The following is a 25,032-nucleotide window of genomic DNA, read 5'->3' as shown; positions in this document are numbered from 1 at the left end:
ACTTGCATATTGTCTTAGATGCAGTTTCAGCAATGTGAATCTGAAATGAATCCTGATGCCAAACACTCCTCTGCTGTTGGGCTGTACATAATGTATTTGAGAAATTCTGTCTGTGCTTTTGATGGGTTGCACCCCAAGGGACAGATGTCTTCTGTTACTGGGCTTTTATTTCAGCTTTCAGTTACATATTCTTCAGATCATTGATTTGCAATCCATTTTGAGACTGACATAAGAGGGACTTAAATTACTGATTTTCACCATGGGTGACTAAATGTGATGCAGGGGGAGCAGTACTGCACTTCCTGGTCTGAAGGTAGACATTCACTCTGTTTTCACATAAAAGTGACTGTCTGAGCAGAAATGCTAGAACTTAAGAGTTGTCCCTTAATGAAGCTTGTGGGGCATTTTTTGTAACAGCTTTTCTGTCATAGGACTTCCTTCTCTTTTTAGTTCATTTAATCATAGACTAGCTGAGGTTGGCAGGGATCTCTGGAGGTCATTTTGTCTCCCCTGCTCAAGCAGGACCACCTACAGCAGGTTGCCCAGGACTATATCTGGACATCTTTTGAATATTTCCAAGGATGGCAGTGACTCCATGTCCTGGTTTGAGCAGTAGCAGTCATTTTTCTCCTTCTTGGTAGCTGGTGCAGTGCTGTGTTTTGACTTTCAGGCTGAGAACGCTTGCTGATAGTGAGCATGTTTTGAATTACTGCTCAAATGTTTGGGTTTTCCAAGGCCTTTTTCTGAGCTCATGCTCTGCCAGGGAGGAGGGGAAGCTAGGAGGAAGGAGAGACAGGACACCTGACCCAGGCTAGCCAAAGAGGTATTCCATACCATAGCACGTGATGCCCAGGATGTAACCGGGAGAGACCCGGAAGGGCTGTAGCTCTGCGGGGGAAATGGTGGAGGTATCGGTCGGTGTATGGTCGGGCAGGGTGGAGTGAGTTATGGGTCGGTGGCTGGTGAGGTGTTGTATTCTCTTTGCTTGTTGTTTGCTTTATCATTATTATTTGTAGTAGTAGTAGTAGCAGTAGTGATTTGTGTTATACCTTAGCAATTAAACTGTTCTTATCTCAATCCATGGGGCCACATTCTTTGGATTCTCCTTCCTAACTCTCCAGGAGTCAGGGCAGCGAGGGGGGGAGTGAGTGAGCGAACTGTGCGGATTTGGTTTAAACCACGACACTCCACCTCACTAGACAACCTGTGCCAGTGCTCTGTCGCCCTCACAGTAAAAAAAGCATTTCCTGATGTTCAGGTGAAGCCTCCTCTGTTTTAGTTTGTGCCTGTTACCTCTGGTCCTATCACTGGGAACTGCTGACAAGAGTCTTTGCACCTTCCCTTCAGGTATTTTTATATGCATTGATGAGAGACCCTCCCCAAAGCTTTCTTCTTCTTTAGGTTAAAGTACTTGACAGTCAAATCTGTAGTCCTTCAGGCAATCTCAAGGCCATATGTTCTTAATACCTTTGAGAAGGAGGTGGATTAAGGACTGAATTTAGTGTAGGGGTGGTGGTAACAGTCATTCATGACTTTTGATAGGTGGAGAGGTGGGTGAGTTTGGGATATGTGCTTAGAGAAATTGCTGTGAAAATGCAGCAAGATGCATATTTCAAATCCAGGTAACTTCTGTGCTTGCAAAAATTAATTGGCTGTCTTGGCTCTAGCTGAACTGAAGACTAATTCAGCAGTTCTGTGAGGGAAGAAACATGTCAAACATTTGATTGTCTGATAGTGCTAAAAGTTGCTGAAGTCCTGTGTATGTTCTGTCTAGGAATTGTGTGGATTGTGAATGATGGTTTAATGTATATACAACATTTAGGAGAGGTTAGGCTGAGTCCTTATTATACTTCTGTATATTGAGCAGTTAATTTCATGATGCTACGTGCATCAAAATTATTTTTAAGAGTACTTTTAATGAAATTAAAGCCAAAACTTTGCATCCTGGTAAATTAGAAGTGAACTGGATTGGCATATTTTTCCTTTCTTTGAAAATTCATCATCCTTCCCTTAAAACCCCAGGACACCTCCCCCCCCCAGTTGTAGACAAAGGTTAAAATAAAGTTAAATGGTTAAAATTATTTCACAGTTTGATTGCCAGGGAGTGCTTTTGAGTACTTCAGTCATGGGAGAGAGGGAACTGAAAATGTGTAACTTTTATATTCTCAATAAACAAATCCATTAAAATAACTGGTCAACAGAAGGCATCCTAAGCATTTCTCTAGATATGAAATGATGCGACTTATAAAATAGGATAAAACATAAGGCAAGAAACTGCAGAACCATCCCTTTTCAGGGGATACATATAGATTGACGCATCTTACCTTGCAAGCCATAACAAGCAGGTTTTGAACACTGACTGTAATTAAAAAAAACTACAACCTAACAAAACCAACCTGTGGTAACTAAAATCTTTTGCAAGGAGCAAAAAGCAAATAGCCATTTGGGATTAGAGCTGAATGTAGAAGAGAACAAATTAAAGGGTTTAGGAAATTGGAGTCAGCATTGTTTTCCTCATCAAATCTTTGTTAAGGAGTGGTGAGTGGCCAGGAACTGGTTTTATGGTTGTGGGCCCCCTTTATTGACAGACCCTGACTGAAAATCTTATACACAACTCTTCTTCTCCTTTCAGTTGCTCCACGGCATTGGAAAAAAGTTAGGATCAGTTATTAGCATGTTCTTTTGATGGTATGTTGTCTCCTTGATTCAATAGACAGGTCTTAAATGCAGTATGTAGAGGGACGAAATAAGTTGCCTATGGAGGAGCAGGTGGAGGATGTGGCTTGGGGGTAGTTCCAAGACTGGTTTGGGATAGGGAAAAAAGGGGGGAAGAGTTTGGTACTCTTAATCACTGATATGATGGGTTGCTACTTTGAATTGTTTGTTTAAATTATCTGGAGTCTGGTCCATAGCAGCAGAAATCAAGTCATTAATGCTGGGGCACCTCATTACTTCTCTGAAAGTGAGTAATGAAAGAATGCTGGGAATGATGAGCCCTGGTGGATTATTTGGGGAGGATGAAGGGGTCTCTGTTCTCCGCATCCCTTTTGGCTATTAAATCTACATGGTGAATTATTTGACACTGCAACTGTGTTTGTCTTTTGAACCAGTGTTTGAATTTATGTTGACATCAGTGTACTTCTAACTCTTCAACAACTTGCATTTCAGTCACATTAAAATCTATGCTGACAAGTGAGTTCCAGGTAGACATTTATTTATTCTTTAGTTGCTTCTGAAGTAAAATTATATCCTTTTGTGGATTTACATTAGTGTATAAAGTTGACTTTTTTCTTTTTTATTCACCAGATTTAATCCTAATTTTTCTTCTTACTTAAAGTTATTGTGTTCCTTGGGTTCTTTGTTTTATTCTTTATGGGTTTGGTTTTGGTTTTGTTGTTGTTTTGTTTTTTTTTAAGTTTGATAGGAACTGTGATAGTTCAATTGGACAAAGGCTTTTGTTCTCAAATGTGCTTGCATATTAAAATATACATTAAAGTCTAACTGATCATCTGTGATAGGGAAGGCCTTACTCTTAGTGCTTTGTGTTCTGGGAATTTTCTAGGTTTCATTCATTATGTATATAACATTGGAGAACTTAGAATGCTTTTTAAGGGAAGTTATGTCTCTGGCTTTGGGAATGAGGTAATCTGTTTAAACATGCTTTTTCCTTCCTTTTCTTCTTCCTCTGGCAAAGAATTCTGGAAAGAGCACAAAATGTTTTTCTTGGATGTATACATAACTCTTCAAATTGACTTTCATGAATAAATGGAAATAAAAGTTCTACTCCTTAAAGTTGCTGTTCTCAGCAGTTTCATGTATACTCTGTGATGTTTAAATGCAGTGTACAGAGAACTGTTTTATTCCATTCTATAAGTGTCCTGCCTTTGATCCTGCAAGGAAATTTCTGTGATGTAGTTGTGATCTCACAGTAACTTCCATGACAACAAGTCTCAAACTCGGGCTTCGTGACTTCTTTTGGGATATCAAAACTAAGGTCATGCTAACACCTTCTGCCTTAAAGTTTTAGAGCACAGTAACAGGGTTGGTAAGTAGCATTTTTCCAAATTTTAGACATGGGAAAATGGAGGGACCAAAAGGGCAATAACAGCTTGCCTGAGGCTTGTATGCTTTCAGAAAAACACACCTAAACCCCCTGCAAGTTTCAGTGTCCTGAAGGTGAGACAGTGAGCAGCCTTTCAGCAGTTTACTTACTGCTGATTAAAGCTTTGGGTGAATGCTGTTGGGTTAATCACGTATGTGTCTTGGACTTCAGGTTCTTATCAGAGGAGGCATGTAGAATGATAAGTTAAATTTTTCCTTTTACGACTTATTTTCACCTCATTATAGTGAATCAGGTCTTCTTACTAGTTTTTGAAAAGCCATGTTTTGGGCAGTATACTCATTGAACTTGAAAAACTGTCTTTGTATGTTTAAACTGAAAACACATTGTCCTGAGTTCAGCAGTAGCAGTCATTTTTTCTCCTTCTTGGTAGCTGGTGCAGCACAGTGTTTTGACTTTTGGGCTGGGAACGGTGCTGATAGCATGTATGTCTTGAGTTACTGCTCAAATGTTTGGTTCGTCCAAGGACTTTCTGAGCCTCGTGCTCTGCCAGGGAGGAGGGGAGGCCGGGAGGAAGGAGAGACAGGACACCTGACCCAGGCTAACCAAAGAGGTATTCCATACCACAGCACGTCATGCCCAGGACGTAACCTGGAGTTACCTGGAAGGGCTAGTACTTTGGGGGGATGGAGGAGGTATTGGTCGGTGCTCGGTCAGGCAGGGTGGGGTGAGTTATGGGTCGGTAGCTGGTGAGGTGTTGTATTCTCTTCACTTGTTATTTCCTTTATCATTATTATTAGTAGTAGCAGTAGTGATTTGTGTTATACCTTTGTTATTAAACTGTTCTTATCTCAACCTGTGGGGGCTACGTTCTTTGGATTCTCCTCCCCAACTATTCGGGAGTTGGGGGAGCAAGGGGGGGGTGTGAGTTAACAAGCTGCGTGGCTGGGTTTAAACCACAACACACATTTAAATCATCATACTGTTACGAATTTTATACTTGCGTACCATTGCTTTCTCAGTTAGCTTACAGTGTCGTCTCCGCTTTTACAGCGTGTGTTTAACAGTCCCCTTTTGTGCTAGAATTTTTACATAACATTCTGTAAATTACTGAAAATTATGATTGTGACTGAAAAGCTGTTACTTAAGTTTGTAATACAATTGTAAAAACTTGTAATATTTTATCTTGGCCATGCCTTGCTTGATTTCTGTGTAGACACACCCTTTTGGTTTGCTAGGAGAAAATTGATGTTTACAACATATCTGCTGAAATGATTTTAAAGGTTGTCATTGCCAAAGCATTTGTTCAGTGAAGTTTTTATAGGTGCAGTATGATCTCTAAAGCTGAATACCTGTAATATTTTAATACTGTTACTAGAATTGAACACTGTAGTTAGCAAAAAAAGTATTCCAGACAATCTCGGAATTCACAGGTACTGAGAGTGAGGTGCTGCAATTAATAAAAATAAGCTGTTTCAGAAACTAACAAATATGTGAAGAGTGCAGGTCCCTTTTCTTTCAAAATGAGTAATCATCAGAGTGACTGGTCTTTTAGATTGGTGGTAAAATAGTTGACTAATATCTTCTTGGGATATTTTAGTAAATGGGCATTCTACTCGGGCATTTTAATGTGTTGCGCAGTGTATAAATCTGGCATACATCTGTGGAATCGGGCTGTTAGTTTAGTATGGTGTAGTAATGAATGAACTGGCAGATTACAAAAATATGTTTAAAGGCATATGTTAGCTCTATGAAATGAGGGAATAAATTTCTGTGGAAAGGAATTTCTTAATGATCAATAGGGAGGAAGTTTTGAAGAAAACTTTGATTTGCTATTTCAGGTTTTTCAAATTTGAAGAATGTGCAAAGAATTATTTTAATTATAAGATAATTTAGCTTGGGAAGAAATGGTAGAGGAGAGCAAGAACCTCCTACTGGAGACAAAAAACACATGGCAGCCAAACAACATTTAAGTCAGTTCAGACTTGCAGAAAAAGGTAAAGATGGGGAGCTGGAACAGAAGATTAGAAGAAGCCGAAGGGTGGTTTCCCCCCCACTTAGATTGGAGAGAAAATAAATCCTGAATTAAGTGCAATAAGATCTTAGACAGTTTGACAAAATAAATAACTTCTCTCTTTGGTATCATCTTTAAAAAAATTAGAGCACCAACTAGGAAGTTGGAGATAAATTTCATAGATTCATAGTGTCCTGGGTTCAGCAGTAGCAGTCATTTTTTCTCCTTCTTAGTCTTCTCGTTGGTCTACTGTTAGTCTCCACTCTCTGTCCTAATGGCTTGGATTGGAAAGGGCCTTAGCATCATTTAGTTCAACCCTCCTGCAATGGGCAGGGACACATCATGCTAAAACATGTCACCCAAGGCTCTGTCCAACATGGCCTTGAACACTGCCAGGGATGGAGCATTCACAGCTTCCTTGGGCAACTTCAGTTGCCTCACCACCCTCACAGCGAAGAACTTTTTCCCTGTATCTAACCCTGCTTAGCTTTGAACCTATTACCCCTTGTCCTATTACTACAGTCCCTGATGAAGAGTCCCTCTCCAGCATCCTTTAGGCCCCCTTCAGATACTGGAAGGCTGCTATGAGGTCTCCATGCAGCCTTCTCCAGGCTGAACAGTACCAACTTTCTCAGCCTCTCTTCATATGGGAGGTGTTCCAGTCCCCTTATTATCCTCGTGGCTCTCCTCTGGACTTGCTTCAACAGCTCTATGTCCTTCTTATGTTGAAGACACTAGGCCTGTACAAAGTACTCCAAGTTGAGGTCTCATGAGGTCAGAGTAGTGGGGCAGGATCACTTCCTTTGTCCTGCTGGTCAAGCCCCTTCTCATGCAGCCTAGGGTACAATTGGCCCTCTGGGCTGTGAGCGCACACTGCCAGCTAATGTTTCTTTTCTGTCATGGTTTGATGCCTGCTGGTAAGTCAGAGCCACACAGCTGCTCACTCACTCCCCCTTTTCTTTCCCCTCTGTTCCCGGAGGGATGGGGAAGAGAATCAAAAGAATGTAAATCCTGTGGGTTGAGATAAGAACAGTCCAGTAATGAAGCTGTAATACAAAACTACTACAACTGCTACCAATAATAATAATAAGGGAAATAAGAAGGGGAGACAATATAAAGCTAAGAGGGGAAAAGAATAAACACATGTGATGCACAATACAGTTCCTCACTACCTGCTGACCAATACCCAGCCCTACCCTGCCTTCAGGGTAGCTCCCCCCAGTTTATATGCTAGGCATGAGGTGCTGTGGTATGAAATACCCCTTTGGCTAGTTTGGGCCATGTGTTCTGTCTCTGATTTCTCCTGGCTTCTCGTGCCCCTTCTCACTGGCAGGTCATGAAACTAAAAAAGTCCTTGATTGGAGTAAATATTACTTAGCAAGAACTAAAAACATTGGTGTGCTATCAGCATTGTTCTGAGGCTGATGTTCAAAACACAGCACTGCACCAGCTACTAAGAAGAAATATGACTGCTACAGCTGAACCCGTGACATCTCATACCATGTATTTTTCAATATACCATAGCATTTTGTCTTATATATATGTGTACACACAGAATGAGAGAGATATCATTCCTAATACATAGATAATCCCTGTAATGTTTGCTGAATTCATTCAGTCCATCATGTCAGGCTCCATCTCTTGTAACAGTCTTTCATAGCAGGAGAGACATTGTGTATTGTTGGATTTTTGCCTTCTTATGACATCGCTGAGCTCATCTGATTTCGTCAAAGCTCATTCTTTGCTGGGGTGATGATTGGAGGGAAGTCGTTGTCAGTCAGTGTTGACCTGAGGACAGTTCTGCTGCTTCTGGCTTTTCTTATGACTGTATTCTCTGCTGATGACAGCACATATTTTCTTTTAAGAACCCAGAGTGGTGGAGATGGGCATCTAGCTGATGGGCTATAGATGCCATCCAGAGGGACCTCAACAGGCTGGAGAACTGGACTAACAGGAATCTTAAGTTCGTCAAAGGGAAATGAAACATAGTTGCCCTGTCTAAAGATTTAGTTAATGAGTTATTTTCCCAATTGTCTAGCATAGCCCCCAAAGGACTGTCTGAGGGGATATTAGAAGGTATTGGGCATTTCTTTCCCTGGGACCCCTTACTGCCTGAAGTCCCCATCCCAGAGAGAGGTTCAGAACACACACCTTTCATGGGCGTCTGGTCACTGGCCGAGTCCCTCATGGGATATTGGAATCGCAGTTAAAAGGACTCCGCACTCACTTTGTGTCTGTGGTACATCTCCCTCACACACCATTCACCTCTCCTGTCCTGACCACCTGGTAATGCTCATAGACAGTTCCAAAATTTTCTTACTGGGTCCTAAGGACAGCTTTTAATGGTCACTGCAGATTTATATACCGGATCTGGCCCCTTTCCGTCTTTGGTTCACATCACCTGGTTCTGGGGTCCTTGACCCGGTTCCAGAGGGCTGAGGTCCCTGACTGCCTAAGTGACTAGGTGCACCTTTGGGAAGGGTTATCTCCCCAGGGCCGGAGGCAGGGGTCTTTGGGTTTTGGATGAGCCCCCCAAATTGTGAGAAACCTGCTCAGCAATCAAAATTTTACAGATGGAAATTGTGAAGCAAAGAGTCCTTTAATAGCAACATGCTGGGTGCATCATCCATGGACAGATAGGCACACCCACTCAACAGATATTTACAGTTTATATACTTTTCTAGGTTTCGCCTCCTGACCATGCCAGCCTTCCTCTGAGAAATTATTTATATTTTCCGCAAACCCAAACCCCTCCCCTCTGACGGCTCTCGGAGGGTCTCTGGTGGTCTTGGGGAGGAAGGCTCTGAATTTTCCTCACAAATGAACTTCTGAACTTTGCTTCTAAGCACATGCGTTCAAGCCTTGCAGTTACATAAACTCCTTATCTGTATACAAATGTTCCTATCACTGACTGCAAACTCCCTTAGCTGGGGCCCACACCCTGGAACCCCATGCCTTACAGACTTTCCATTCCGCCTATAGCTCACTCATAACAAAACCTCCTATATTTTTCTCACCTTCATGCTCATGACACACTGCCTTAGCAGTAAAATCTAGACTCATTATATGAGTGCAGTAGTCATGCCATCATGAGGCAGAGTCCTAGAGCCTTTTCCCAGCCCTGTCACTGTGAGAAATCCTTGACTGAGTGGCTTTGTGATTAGAGTATAACAAAGCAATGACACTTTTAAGGTGTTCACAGAGATTTTGTCACAGTCATCTTTATCACAGCTCTTTGTTCAGAGTCAAGGAAATAACTTTCTTGAGACTGCTTCAGAAAAAGAACTGAAACTGTAAATATATTATTCAGCTGATGGAAGTGAATATTTAACTTCAGAAGAATTCTTGAAAGTCAGGTGGTATCACAATGTGTGGTCTGTCCCTGGAAATTCAGGAATAGATTTACTGTGTCTTGTGGGACTTTCCACCCTGTCAAGTGAATTTGTATTCTGTGTATCTAGCTTTTCTAACTACTTTGAGTCTAAAAGGAGTAGATTTTTTGCTGAAGGAAAGTTGAACAAAAGATCAAATAAAGTATTATGATAGCTTTAAAAACCTGCTTTTTGTGTTACTCTTTGATTCTTTACCTTCAATTTTTCCTTCTAAAATCCAAAGAAAAAAAAAACAACTGTGTTGAATAAGATGGTATGAAGACTTTATGAGGTAGTGGGATTTGGTTTCTAGGCAAGTTGGGTGTTGAGATGCACAGCTTTTAGAAACTAGAATAATTGTTGCCATTCCATCACCAGTCTAGTGATGGCTAATTATACTTTATCTGCTATTGCAGTGTAGGTCCTTGGGCTAAACTTGCTGTACAGACAAACTAAAACAAAACCTTGAGATTTGGGGTGATTTTTTTCTCTTAAATGCCTCTGATGCTTTCCACTTTTAAGTCTAGTTGTTTGCTTTATAAGGAAGTGCTGAAATTAACAATTTTCTTAACTACTTACTGATCAAGGGGTTTCATTTTTGGTTTTGGTGTTTAAATGCAGTGTACTGAGAGAACCTTTCTGTGGGGGTACTAGACTACATTAGTGGAAAAAAAGATGCTTACAGCAATCTTGTGCACTTTTTTTTTTATTATTGTCATGAAGGAAAATATGACCACCATTCTTTACACAACAGTTTTGGGGAGTCCAGTCCCTTTCTTTAATGCTTTCTCCTCCTTTTCTGCTAGTGCTCTAAGGGTCTGTTTTATTTAATGCGTATCTATTGCTAAAACATGCAGCTGTTTTGTTTGCTTGCTAGAATTGCAATGTGTCTACAAAGTCAAGTATTAACTGCTGATGAGGACTTCTGAGCCAGACCCTGACATGAAAACTGAAACATCTGCTTGTCTGAATATTTTTTGATCTTTATTAAACAGATTTTAATTAAGAGTTTTCTTCCAGTCTCAAATCTTTCCTCATTTGATCTGCAGTTAAAATTTAGTTCATCAGTTTGTGATATTCTACTCATTGCTGTGACAACAGCCTGCCAAACAGACTTTCATATGAGAAACTGGGGAGAGTAAGAAGCTGCTTTGCATGCAAGGGAATGTTCTTGTTCAGCCCCATCTTATTACTTAGCAATATCCCACTTAATGCTCATAATTGTGGTCACTGTGGTAATTTGAAGGCAGTGGCTATCTGTCTTCCTTCTTCCCGCTGCTTCCGTACTAAAGAGTAGGTGTGGTAGGGTGTGAAACCTCAGCCTGGCGCGATGAGGGCAATGTTTCCTTGGTCAGTGCACTGTTGGTGGTGGAGCAGAGCCCTTCCCCTGCTCCTTGTGCATGCTGATGGAGCTGGGCTGATTGGGCTGTGTGAACACTGCCTGTAGATAGTGGGAGCCAACTAAGGAGTAATAAAATAGCTTTATTTTGAAAGCTCGCTTTATATCAAGGTGCCAGTTGTGCTTTTAAGAACACCGGATTGTGTCTGAAATAGATTATAACATGTCCTTGTTGGCTTGATGGGGAATATCAAACTAAGGGTGTGTTTCCATGCTTGTCTGAAGCAAGTACAAGTCCATACTGCTTCCAGGAGTCTTTCACCTTCTCTGGTTTTCTGCTTTGGACCTGTTGTCAAATTGTGCTGCATGGTCAGCAAGATGAGGATCTTCTTTAAAGATCCCCTTACACTGTTCAGGTGTTTAGCTCTGTTCCCACCATCAGGTTGATCATGCTGTACTGCTCTCATCCCTCAGGAGTGTTTCAAATGCTTGTGTGCATACCTTTTTCCTTAAAGCATCCTTTCATCCTGAAGAACAAATGTGGCTTAAACAGCAGTGACACAGAGGCACTGTAAAATATGTGTTAGGAGGGGGAGAAAAGACACAGTCCTCCTTGGTAACCATAGATTGCCTGGCTATTAGAAGTGTAGGCTATAGTTTAGCATGTGCTTTACAAACAAATGTAAACCTCTTTGTTTTAACCTGTATGTACTGCCCTCATGTCCAAAACATGGATCACAATATTTTGAGTAGCTTTAATGAAATCAGAGAAAATAGCATTGAAATGTATGTCAACATTTCTGGGTACCGGAATCTGTAAAAACGTTAATTCAGAAATTGGGCAAATTGAATCTCAGCAGTTATAATTTCTCAATGTATCTTAAATCACAGTGGCCTATTTCCAGGCAGTCATATTTGAAACTATTAGCTTGTCTTTCAGAGAGGTTAGTGCTCTCTATCATGTTCTCTGTTCTGTATTTTTTTCATTTCATTTTGTGTTAGGCTCAAATCATGATGAGCTGACTGATAATTTGCAGCAAGCAAACAAAACCTGAAAAAATGCTGCTACACACAAAAAATCCAAAGGTCACTATTAGTGTATATAAACTTAAATTTGCTTTTTGATATTGGCAGGCCAGTCAGCAAGGCTGATAAAGAAGATTTTAATGCAAAGAGCAAAAGACAGTTATTTCTACTGCAAACTCAACTGAAGATTTGTCCTGGGTTCAACAGTAGCAGTCATTTTTCTCCTTAGTAGCTGGTGCAATGCTGTGTTTGACTTTCAGCCTGGGAACAATGCTGATAACACCGATGTTTTATCACAGCACGATGACGTGCTGTGATATGGAATACCCCTTTGACTAGTTCAGGTCAGGTGTCCTTTCTGCTTCCTTCTGCCCCTCCTCACTGACAGAGCATGATACAGAACAAGTCCTTAGTCGGGGTAAGCATTACTTAGCAACACCTAAAAACACTGGTGTGTTATCAGTGTTGTTCTTATACTAAAGTAAAAAACACGGAACTGCAGCAGCTACTAAGAAGGAGAAAAATAACTTAGAGCTGAACCCAGGACAGCAGGAAAGCAGTTTGATGACGGGGAAGAGAGTAACTACCACATTTGTGAATGTGATTTTTTGCGTTAGTGTTCTGAGAGGGCATGAGAGTGATTAAATTCCAGGCATGAAATCAAGACAACAGACATTACAGAAATTTATAGAGTGACACAGCTGGTGTGGGAATTCTTAAAGAGCCAAGGCCATGTAGTGAGCGATCCTGATACCCTGAGCCTTGTTACTGTAAAGTAAGAAGATTCTTGGCAGGCATAAGCAAGGTCAATTATCTTGTTAGGCCTCTGTAATTTTCCACTGAAAACGTACAGAAAATGATCTCTGCCAAGGTTGTAGTTTCCCACTGTATTTTTAGAGTAAGGTATTTAATCACAATTATAACAAATTATAAACATTAGCTTTGTAAATGGTAGTAACCTCTAGACTAACCAATTAGAGCTCAGTATCCAAGGCTGTTACATAAGAAACCTAAGGGTGTAAGGGTATAAAAGGAGCACTGTATCTGAATAAACTTTGGCAATCGCTTGATCACATTGATCGTCTCCACGTTGTCCGTGACTCCTGCGTCAAGAAGCTGGAGCTGAAATTTCAGCAGATGGAAAAGTCTGTGTTAAATCACTGTGAAAAGCTATGATATTTAGATGTCCTTTGGAAGTACAGATCTAGGCAGATCCAAATCAGCTGACAAAAATGTGTTTTATCCATTGTATTTTCCCCTTTATAGTAAAGATTGAGATAAATCCAATGATAGTGTGTTAAAACTGCTTTCTCAAGAGTCTCTTCATGGAGTTCAGGTTAAATGCAGGAAGAGTTCAAGCTACTGCATTTGTATGGGTTGTTGGTATCAAATCAGTACCCTGTCTTAACTCATGCTCTTTTCTTTTTTTTTCTTTTTTTTTTTTTAATTTTCCTGTCAGATTTTCTGTTTTGTACATACCTTGTTTTGTATATACTATATGTGATGACTTCAGTGGGCAGTGAACGTACCTGGGGCACTCGGGACAAAACACAAATTTCAACCACACAGCCAGCACAACCACAGAAGCAAGTAGTACAGGTATGTAATACTATATAATTTGAGTTGAAAGTGTGCATGTAATGATATCTATTTCTTCATAAGTCAGTAAAACCTGAGAAAATATGGGGGGAGGAATCACAGACCCTTTTGGAAGAGTATGTGTGGATTTCGAAAGTGACTTTCAGCAGATAAAATTGAATTTGTTTTTGTTTTATAACAAGGCTACAGGAATATAGTGAGCAGGTTGACAAAAGTGGTGGTTTCCCCTTTTTTGACATTTGTAAGACAACAGGGGAGTGTTCTGCCCAGTTTGGGGTTCCATGGAACAAGGCAGACATTGGCAGATAGATCAACAGAAATGTATGGGGGTTTACTATTCAATTACTCTGAATTAATTTTTCTGAATGTCGAATAATGTTGCTTTCCCAAATGGAGATTTCATATCATAATGTCTCATTGATCATCATTTCAGTTATTTAAGAAATTGCATCACATTTCCTTTGCATTGCTTCTGGATAATAAATATACCATTTTATTATAAGGTCTGGGCCTATTACTGTCACTTAATTTTGTGTTTTGCACACTTCTGTTCTCTGGTAGTTTGAAGTTGTTAATTTCCTGCATTTTGTTATGCAGCAAAAATAATACATCTTGTAAGTTTGAGCAAAGTTTTAGCTGTCTTAAAATGCTGCTATTTTTTATAGTTGCAATTAAAAATTAATTATACTCTTTTATAGGCTACTACAATGATACTTGTAACACTGGTGCCTTAAAAATAAAGAACCACCAGTTGCTGGGGAAAGAAACCAAAACTTTTAGTGACACTGATTTGGTGTTTGTATAGTAAACACCTCTTGTGCCTTTGTTGGCTTTTTTTCCTCTGAATCTTCAGTTTTCATCTGGGTGTAATCCACTGTCATAAACATTAGTGATATTGCACCTACTTGTTTCTAAGCTCTCGCCTTACACAGGAAAACTGAAGATACTGTCAAACATTTGATATTGTCATAAAATTGATATATTTTTGTCTTTTAACATTGACTTGAAAAACGTTGGTTTATAGAAAAAAATGAATATTAACGGTTTCCTATTTCTGGTCAAATATGCTGTCATGTCTACAGAAATTGCTTTGTCTGAACGTTTTTATTCTGGATACCTTTAAAGGAAATCTCTTCACTAGGTTAAAAGTTGCAGTGGGTCTGAGGAGGCTTAAATCAGAGTGAGAAGATAGATCAACGGGGCTTAATGTCCTGAAACCAGCAGACCTTTTGTTTTTGCTCTTTTCTGAGCTCTCATCAGACACCAAGAGCGAGTTCCTTCACACAGAGTACTTTGCTCGCCAGGAGGCTTTCATAGAGGGTGGGAGGGGTGGTACCAGGGCTGTCATGGGGTATTCCAGAGCAGGTTCTCCCCTGTGTTACCAACTGATATATGAAGCTATCAGCATGACACTTTGAAAATGTGAAGTAGTGCAGAGTCCTTAACTCCATTACGAATGCTAATTGTTTTGGAACATAGCCTCTGAGCACAGCAAATGTCGCTTCTCTCGAGGAACTGGGACAGCTTCAGTAACTTCTCAGCAAATAAGCAGCTGGTTGTGTATGGTGGAGTAATTTTTAGACTTTTCTCAGGATTTACACTTAGTGACCTCCTCTAGAGCTTGTATTTATTTAACTCCAAAAGTGAAGCAGTTTGAGGCTGATTAAGTCTGAACTCATGAGGCACAAAATTTCATGTGGGTATCCTGTGAACTGAGACTGAAAGGTGTAAATCAACCAGTTGCCCAGGATGAATCCTTTCCATCAAGAATTTCAGTGGATGAAGTAGTTCCCCTTCTCAATGAAGAAGTCTTCTGCAGCACATCAACTCGCATTTTGGGTCTTGGCTCTCTTCAGTATCAGCCTTCTCTAGTATGAGATGGTAGCCTCTTCTGTTTGAGCAGAAATCAAATTAGGCCCAGCAGTTATCTTTGGTATTTTCATGGGAGTGCAGTTGATTTAGACTGCAAATGCCACACTATGAAGAGTGTCCTGTATGATGAGATGTTAATGTTCCTGAGTTGTTTTCTCTCTGGGGCCTATTTGGATTTATGGTACTTTACTGCATCCATCTATTTTAGTCTTTCAGCTTTTGGAGAAGTTGCCAGCATGGATTTCTGGTCCAGAAACATTATCAGTAGCAAAATCCTTTAGCAGTTTTCAGAGACCAGTATTTGCTTATAAAGAAAATAAGTGCAGCTGTTCACTGGCAAAATGTTGAGGCAAGACTTGATTTCTTCTTAAGTGCTTGTAAAACTAGAGTCAGGTTATTGGGAGAGTTGTGGAAAGTAATGGGAGCAGGAATTGTCAGATGTGGTTAATTTAGAAATACCGGTGCCAGTTTGCTATGATAAAACTCTAATTCTGGAGTGGTAGATATTAAATAAAAGTAATAATATCAAAATGTAGGCTTCTGTGATAAATTCTACTTTATTATATGGTTGTCTTGTCTATGTGGTAACCTTTAACTGTGGTTCAAACAAGTTAGAACGTATTGAAATTGCTTCTATCCCAGCTTTTTTACTATAAAATGGGCATAGAGGAGATGTTAATCCCTTCCCCATAGCACCTCTATGCTTGTTGCATATGTTCTTTTTGAGAATCTGGAAAAAAATATATAGTGACACTAGAAGATACTTAAAAAATATATTGTTACCTTCTGTGTACTTTATTGGATGTTTGGGTTTTTCAGGCAACAGCAGAACAGATTCGCCTTGCTCAGATGATCTACGATAAGAAAGATGCAGATTTTGAAGATAAAGTGAAACAAGTATGTTTGTTGTGGTACAGAGTTCTTAGGTCCTGCAATAATAAGATGTTCCAAAGTTGGTTTACATTTTGGAGCTAGAGTGTCTGTTTCTGATTTAGACAAAACCTTTTTCAGAAGTACATAAGTTTAAGTAGGAAAAAGTGCTCTTATTGCACTGTAAAGTCTGTTTACAAGAAATTGTGTGGAAACATACACACACGCACACACATATATATATAGGTATACAGCTCTGGCTGTATAGTTACACTGGTGTATTTTCCTTTGTAGACAAACCTTTAAGCCAAAGCTCATACCTTCTGGAAGAGACATCAGCAAAGATATCTCTAGTATGGTCCTGATGCTTAATGTTTGTCAGAATAAAGAGTGAATTTAGCTTGTCCACATGTACACTCACATGGAAAAAATGTCACCTATGTAAACTGAGTTTGCCAATATCTTGGCTGTTTTTCAGGAAAAGTAAAAATCTAATAGCTTGAAGGTGAATTGAAGTGTTCTTAAAAAAAATAATCTGACCTTCCAGATCTGTAGATGTGTTAAAAATACAGCATTATACTATGAAAATTAAATAATTTCCTCTACCATGCTGAGTTTTGGGTGTAGATGATTGAGCTTCCATTACTGAATTATAGCTGAGACCATTAATTCCAGCAGTATTGAGAATTCAGGTCCCTGTTCTGCTGTGGATATCAGTGATTTTGTCCTACCGAACACATCACAACTCATGAAGGAGTACACCCATGAGAGAAGAATTATTGTGAATGCATTAATGCAGCAGAGGAACAGATTTCTTGGTTTCCTTTGTAAAATCTTCTCTGAAGCATTAAGTGCTTTTTTTTTTGTTCTTGTAACAAACTTGTTCTGTTGCTCATGTTTTTTTGTGGGTTTTTTTTGTTTATTTTTTTTTCTTTGTGTGAAGTTGCTGGATGTCCCATGACAAGACTGTTTCCATCCCACACACCTCAGGATGTGTACCACAGGCCCATGGAGCATAATTCCATACTAGGTCTCCATAAGCAGCTGTTACTTATGCCTTTTGTGTGGCCTTATGCTGTGAAATGGATTGAGATAACTGATCTGGCTGAAAAATAACTTCTTAATCTGGATGTTTTACCAGATGGATCTGTTCTCTGCTTTGGCTTACCTTATGTCTGTTCTCACACAGTGGGATAAAGAGAGTGATGTTTGGGGAGAGAGAGGATGATACTAGAGTTATCCTGGTCTCTTGCATCTTTACCCTCATATGCCGCTGTCCCAGGAGTGACGGCATTTGCTATGAGCATAACGTTAAAGGAGAAGAAAAAAAGTGTGAGAGTGCTTTCTTGATTACCATTTAATTTGTGTTTATTTAAGATTTTAGTTTGCTTTGATGCAGTAACTATGTACTTTTTTAGAATCTGTGGCGGTGCTCTTTTTTTTTTTGTAATGACAATTTGGATATTTTAACATGTTTGACTCTTACTGCCAGCTTATCGAAGTGACAGGGAAAAACCAGGATGAGTGCATAGTGGCACTACATGACTGTAATGGGGATGTGAACAGAGCAATCAACATACTGCTGGAAGGAAGTTCAGACACAGTAAGTTTTTATTTTCATATTAAACTGCTCTGTTTGCTGTGCTTTTCTACTTATTAAAAGTGATTGGCAAAGTCATATTTTGGAGGCTTTTGATTTCCATCTTTCCATTAAAATTCTTCTGAGGGAAATGGAGACTGGAGCAGCTTCTCTGTTGCATGCGTGCCTTAGAGTAGGCTGAACCTTGAAAACGTGAGTGTTCAGCTGGTCTCTTGCAGAGGCATTCTGGCTTTCATTAGCAGTTTTAACTGCAGCAGAACTTGATGCTCTGTCAGACACAGGCCTGGTTTTTCTGCAATGTTTGTACTTACTTTGTAGCACCTCTGCAACCCTGAGACCTGAGTCTGCCACAAAAGGCAGTCTTTATAAACCTAAAGGGCAGGCAGATATTTTCAGTTATGTAACTTCTGTAGGTGTGCGTTGTCAGTATTGAAGTTGGAGGTTTCTGCATCTGAAAGTTGAATTGACAATGCTACTAATGGCAGAAGAGGATACAGCAAGTAGTTACTCCTTTCACTGTGTTGTTCATTTATAGGACTATTGAAAAACAGAAAGAGGAGACTAAACAGTGTGTATATAACAAATAATGTTGCACAGAGCAGTTTTTTATCCCAAGAGATATCAGTAAAATGTCTTGCTGCAGTTGAAGTTTTTGCTGGAGGGACTTCTTACAGTTTATTCAAGGTATTAAACTAGATTCCAATTCATCTAAATTGGGAAAGAAACCTGGACTTCCTTTCTTAATGCTGAATATTCAGTATTTCCTGTGATTTGTCAGGATGTGTGTTCTGGTTTATTGTTAATGAGGAAATTCACCCCCCGCACACCCTAAATCTAGGATACATAGTGTTCTGACTGGGGAGATTTTCTTTTCTATCTCCTTTTCGTTTGTAAGAATTGAGGTCGTCTAAAACAGAGAAATATATAATACTGAGCAAGCTGGTGAGTTGGGAGTAGAAGAGGACATCTCGCCCTGATTAAATCTGTCTTGGTAATATGCTGGGTTCACGTTCTTTTGTACTTCTCAGATTTGCTATTTTCTAGTTGAAAATAGTTTTCTGGTTCATAGGGAATGTTAAATGCTTCCTTTAGCAAATTGTTATAAGTGATCATGACATAGAAGAAACTTTCTGAATTCATTTATCAATTAAAATCAACGTATCCATATGTTCTGCTCTTTTGACAAGTCCTTCTGAACCCACTGCTCTCTGTAGACAGAATGCAACTCAAACAAATACAGAGAACTTAAAGGGCCCAAGGAGGAAGGAGTGTTAGGGAGGGGTCCTCATCAGAGCATGAAGAAACTTATTTTTCTTTATGGAAGTTTGTGGGCCTCCAACTTGAAGGGTGTATTTTAAGGGCATTATACTCCAGAACAGTTTAACTGTGGATCTGATGTAAAGTTGGAAACAAAGGTGGTACTAGTTTTAAATGTGGATTCCCAGAACTCTCTAGTTCCACTCTGCTTTGACACACTATAAGTTTGGGGGGTTTGGGTCTTCATTTGGAAGATGTATCTATCCAATTTGGGGAATTAGAAGGGCAAGGAGTAATAGCTATAATGTCTAATTATAATTTCTTTGGTACTCTGCTGGTTTTGGTGTGGTGTTTTTTAAATTTTTTAATGCTGTGATCTTTAAGGCTTTATGCAGTATGAATGTTAGTCTTTATGAAGACTTACAACAGTTGTGCCAGTCTGGCTTTGGATAAACAGAGGCTTGTGGGTGAGAGTAGAGAAGGGCATGGTTTTTTTTTTCCCCTCAAGACTTCTGTTAATTTAAATTACTACAGTCATGAGATCCATTTTATGCCCAATGATGTTTTACTTCCTAAACCTTTGAAGATAGAACAAAGGGGACCTTTCAGATTCTTCTTTCTAAGATCAGGCCTGCAAGGCAGCTTCTGTTGTATATTTTCAGAGGTCAGGCTCAGAACTGTCAGTTGGGTTGCTTCAGGCATCCTCAGCTGAAATTGTAATCAGCTCCCTTACAAAAACAGGCAGCTTCAATAGTCTATGATGGATTCCCATGCCCAGAAGTAACATCATCCTCTTGTCTTAAAGGACATGCTGAACTTCTCAAGGTATTGTGGGAAAGCATGGGTCTGATGCTTTCATAGTTCCACAGAATCCCAAGGGTTGGAAGGGACCTCGAAAGATCATCTAGTCCAACCCCCCTGCAAGAGCAGTGTAACCTAGAGTACATCACACAGGAACTTCTCCAGGCGGGCCTTGAATATCTCCAACGTAGGAGACTCCACAACCCCCCTGGGCAACCTGTTCCAGTGCTCTGTCACTCTTACAGTAAAGAAGTTCATCCTGATGTTAACGTGGACTCTCCTATGCTCCAGTTTACACCCATTACCCCTTGTCCTGTCATTGGATATCACTGAAAAAAACCTAGCTCCATCATCCTGACACCCACCCTTTACATATTTGTAAATATTGATAAGGTCACCCCTCAGACTCCTCTTCTCCAAGCTAAAGAGACCCAGCTCCTTCAGCCTCTCCTCATAAGGGAGATGTTCCACTCCCTTCATCATCTTTGTGGCTCTGTGCTGGACTCTTTCAAGCAAAAGTTATCCTTTTACTGATCCTTCCCAAGTCATGCAAAACCTTACTAAGAAGAGGCTGCTTCCTCTTAAACTTTGCAAGATCATCCAGTTTTGGGTATTTCTTAAAATGGCTGAAGACCTTTTGGCACTGTGCCCATCAGTGAAATAGTAGTGCATTCTGAGCTATATGGACTTGGTTCTTCAGTTGTCAGGGCAGCATGGTTTATTTTGGTTTGTTGTTTTTTTTTTTTCTGGGGGGGGGGGTCTCTGCGTGGGTTTGGTTTTCTTCCTCTCCTATGAAGTGTTCCTAAAGCCCTAGGAGTGTTTTAGCATGTAATGCAGTTACACAGGCTATGTTAGGTAAAACCGTATGATAGTTACTGGAGGAAAGAGTTTTCTGTCACATTAATAACATGGTGTTGCTCAAACATGTGGTTTTGTACTTGTAATCTGTGCTGTCTGTGCTTCACCTAAGTTGGCTTATGGTGGTGTAGTCTTCTGTACTGGAGATGAAATTGAAAAGTTATTTCAGCCTTCTTTCTCACCTATACCATGTCGAATTTAGAGAGTAACCATTCTCTTAGTACTTTTTCAAAGGGCATACTGAAACACTGAGTTTGTACTTGTAAACTTCTTTGTTACATGGTTTCCCAATGGCATTAGTTTTCTCAGTCCTGGACAGCTTGGACCAGCTGGTTCATTGCTGACCTCGTGAGGGTTTCTGAGTTGCGGTTGTCTGAATTGAGAAGAGATAGGATGGGACCTAAAAGTACTGATAGCCAACATTTTTGTTTAGTGCAGGTTCCTATCGGAAGTCATGACTTTATGTAGTGCTTCACAGTTGATGGCACATTATTTGTATATGCAAATTTCCTGTTTAAATACTTTACCTATACTATAAGCTCCTAGAGATGGGGACATATATATAAACCTATCTGCCATATTAATGGTTTGCAAATAATACCTTTCTTCTTTGGTTTGTAACTATGACTCAACAGATTAATCATGCAATTGGATAATATGAGTTGCTGTGCTGTTCTTATCAAATCATTTAGTCACTTTATTTTCAACTCCTATAGAGCTGATACGATTCCTGATTTTGTTTTAAAGATAGAGTTTAAAGCCAAAGCCTGATGACCTCAGTCCCTTATCTTGTTTAAACATAGGTTTTTTTCCAGTGTTTTGCTGCGTGTGATGAGCTGTAGCTGTTAGGAGTGGTTGGTCAGGCTTATGGCCCCAGTTTTCCCAAGTTGTTGTTCTGCCATTCTTTCTCTTGGTGCTTGACTTTTACTATGTCTGGATATGGGGGGTTTTTGTTGTTTTGGTTTGTTTGTGTCCTGGGTTCAGCAGTAGCAGTAATTTTTCTCCTTAGTAGCTGATGCAGCACTGTGTTTTTGACTTTTGGCCTGGGAACAGTGCTGATAACACAAATGTTTTTTAGTTGCTGCTCAAATGTTTAGTCTGACCAAGAACTTTGTGAGTCTCATGCTCTGCCAGGGAGGAGGGGAAGCCAGGAGGAAGCAGAGACAGGACACCTGACCCAAACTAGCCGAAGAGGTATTCCATACTACAGCATGTCATGCCCAGGATGTAAACTGAGAGTTACCTGGAAGGGCTAGTTCACTACGGGGTCAGGCTGGGTTTTGGTCAGCAGGTGATATTGTATTCTCTTCCCTTGTTATTTCCTTTATCATTATTATTATTGGTGGTAGCAGTAGTGTTTTTGTATTATACCTTAGTTACTGGGCTGTTCTTATCTCAACCCGTAGGAGTTACATTGTTTTGATTCTCCTCCCCATCCCTCTGGGAGCGGGGGGGAGGGAAAGAAGGGGGGGAGTGAGAGAGGGAGACTACATTGCTGATTTATGGCTGACTGGGTTTAAACCACAACAGTTTGGTTTTTTTTTTCCCCTAGGCCATGTGCTTATTCTCTTACTCTTATCAGTCTCTTGTTCAGTGATGCTTATAATCATATTTTCATTTCCTTGAGAGAAAAAGATAGCTCTGTGCATCTTCCCTTGCTATAGACTTATGGAAGTAGTTGTGAGGGAAAATGTTGCTTGCTTTACAGATTTCATGTTTTGTGGTTCCTTGAACTAGTTAAAGTCTGTTCTAGCCTCATCTCTCTATGATGCATCATCTTAAGGTCCTTTTGAACCCTAACCATTCTATGTTTCTATATAAAAAAATAAAACACACCCTGTTTTTTCTTTTCCATTTGCATCAGTGTCATTTGCAAGGCATTACATATGTGATGTTATGCAAATACTCCCCCCCCCCGAATTGGAGGGGTGTGAGGTGGAAGTATGGATTGAGAGCTGTCTCTTTCCTTTTGACTTTTATATCAAATTCTGTCCAAATAGACTTCTTGGGAGACTGTAGGGGGAAAGAAGAAAAGCCTTGGAAAAGAAAGTTCAGAGAACAGAGAAAAACGAGGGGACAGAGAAGTGAGTCGCGGATTGGGAAGTTCCAACGGACGGGGGAGTTCCAACAGATGGGGAAGAGGATGCAGCCGTGGCCAAGAGTGTACGTATAGGGGTTCATGTCTAAAGTTTCCAACATTTCTTGCAGCTGAAACTGGCTGAGTTGAGAGCAAATGCTCAGTGCTGAAGGGATCATAACTTGCTTTTGTGACAGGTATGCTTGATCTGTCTACATGATTTGGTTTGGAGATGGTCTGTGCTTGTTCAGACATTCAATTTAATTTAAATTTCTGTCCTTTTTTGAGTAATTTATCTTGTACAAATTGCTGTTCTTTATGTAAGTTTTAGAATCTAGTCTTCGTAAGACTGCTGGAGAGCAAGTATGTTCCTGCACAGCTGATATACTTTTTTGTTTCTTTTAATGAAAACATTATTCAGCTTTGACTCCATCTCCTTTTATGTGTGGGAGATCCTGAAGATGTTCTTATCTCCTCATAAGAAGAAGACTGGGATCAGTGTTAATCTCTAGCATATATTACTCACATAAGCCAACCAAAGGCAAGTTTCTACAACAGAGAAAATTCTTTGAGTTGAAATGTTTAAAAACTTGCTACAGTTTATACAGGTGCATCTGACGTTTCCAAGTTAGGTAGCATCATGTTAGATTGACACTGAATATATGTTGTTTTTTTCTCTAAGTATTATCAGCAGTATCAAAGCTGTATACACTGCCAGTAAGGGTCATACACAACACTGATAGATGAGCAGAGAAATGGGAATGAAGAAAATATGTTTAGCTTTTCACTTAATTTCAGGAAAAATATTTACAATATTAGCCAACTCTTATAATTCATTATTGGCATATAAAGTATTGTGCCAGTGAAGACACTGTGAATCTAAGCTATGCTTAGAAAAAATTGAAATCGGATCAATCAAAATATATGTCAGGGGCAAAATTTTTGCAAGAGTCAGATGCTGTTTGTCTCTTTCTGTAAACTGAAATTCAAGATTTGTCAACCATTTGAAAAGTCTTTATATTTGCTTCCCAGTCCAAGCCCAAGCAGGTGGGATGGTGCCATTGGTGTGGAACTGGTACTGATTTCACATCCTGAAATGGAACTCTCCCATTTATTTCCTTAAATGCTTCTTTTTAAGCATTTGTTGGTTATCCTTTAATTCCATAAGTGCTTCAGCCACCTTTTATTTAGGTACATTCCTTTCCCTTTTATCCCTTTTCATGTCTTGGTCTCAGAACAACTTAAAAGAATTGACCCAAATCATCTTTATGATAATTTCCTGTGTAGCAGGCTGGTGTGCTCTGGCTATGGAGAGCTGTTTTCTCAGATCAACTAATGGCAGCCTCCTCTGAATTGGGAGTGCACTGTGCTCCTTAAGATGTTCCTTGGCAGCAGGAGAGTACAAGATTTCATCTGTAGGACTCTTGGGGGAGGGATTTGATATGTACTTGTGCTGTTTCTTTGGGGTGGATCTGGTTGTCAGGTTTGCTTTCAGGTTTTGGTACCCACTCAGAGAAAATACAAGCCACCTTAGAAGCTTTTTGGTAAGAGAAGGAATTTGGCATGGAAGAGTTGATGAGGATAAGTGTGGAAAGAGAATAATGTGGAGTATTGGGTACAACTGTGATCCTATCCTGTAGAAGAGATAGGAAGGATGTTGAAAATGGATTTGATATGGAATCAAGGGATGTGTAGTTGGTTTGTATTTTCACAGGTTGGTGTGGAAATAGGCTTGTTTTTTCTTAAAGCAGGAAGAATGAAATTGAGTGGCCTAGGTACAGTGCAGATTGTGTAGGGAAGTGAGTGTTAAATGTGTTAAATTGATAAAGTGCACATCAGAGCTAAGTTACTGAAGTAATGTGTGACTTGACTTTGGAAAAATTTTGCATTCAAGGGACTCTCTTCTCTTATGAATGACTAGTAAGGAGTCAATCAAAGACAGGCATATCCTTATGCAAGGACATGTAGCTTCCAGAGGGCTGTAAGAATGACTTGTGCCTGTGAATCAAATGGGTTGTGCAGATAAGTGGCATTGCAGAGTAGGGTGTGGTATAGTTCACAGCTACAGTTTTTGTTATGTTAGTGCTGTTAATTGATGGAATGTAAGTTTTTTGGAATTTGCTGTATAAAATAATCCTTTATACTCACATTATAAATATCAAGTAAGATTTTTTTTAAATACTTGGGTAATCTCAAATGCAGTCCATTATTTGCTTTGTAACCCTATACACTGCTTTTGTTGTTAACAATGTAGCTCTCTAGATGAATGTCATATGACTTAAGACAAA

General features: G+C 39.8%; 1 protein-coding gene across 10 annotated transcripts in view; it reads left to right on the top strand.

Moving 5' to 3' along the window:
- LOC117438277 (ubiquitin-associated protein 2-like) overlaps positions 1-25,032 on the top strand; it is a 128,350-nt gene that overhangs the window by 6,285 nt on the left and 97,033 nt on the right. For 7 of the 10 annotated variants that reach the window (XR_004550682.1, XM_034073803.1, XM_034073799.1 and 4 more), the window contains 4 exons: positions 13,270-13,409; positions 16,101-16,178; positions 17,644-17,754; positions 22,668-22,830. Coding sequence is in view for 8 of the 10 variants with exons in the window: in XM_034073799.1 (XP_033929690.1) it covers positions 13,270-13,409; positions 16,101-16,178; positions 17,644-17,754; positions 22,668-22,830 (492 nt within the window). In the remaining 2 variants the exon portion in view is untranslated. Of the gene's footprint in view, positions 1-12,938; positions 12,956-13,269; positions 13,410-16,100; positions 16,179-17,643; positions 17,755-22,667; positions 22,831-25,032 lie in introns of those variants that run through there. The other 3 variants (XM_034073804.1, XM_034073807.1, XM_034073805.1) reach the window with 3 other exon arrangements.

This window comes from Melopsittacus undulatus (genome assembly GCF_012275295.1).
Source record: "Melopsittacus undulatus isolate bMelUnd1 chromosome W unlocalized genomic scaffold, bMelUnd1.mat.Z SUPER_W_unloc_4, whole genome shotgun sequence".
Taxonomy (NCBI): domain Eukaryota; kingdom Metazoa; phylum Chordata; class Aves; order Psittaciformes; family Psittaculidae; genus Melopsittacus; species Melopsittacus undulatus.
This window is presented reverse-complemented; position numbering and strand designations above follow the sequence as displayed.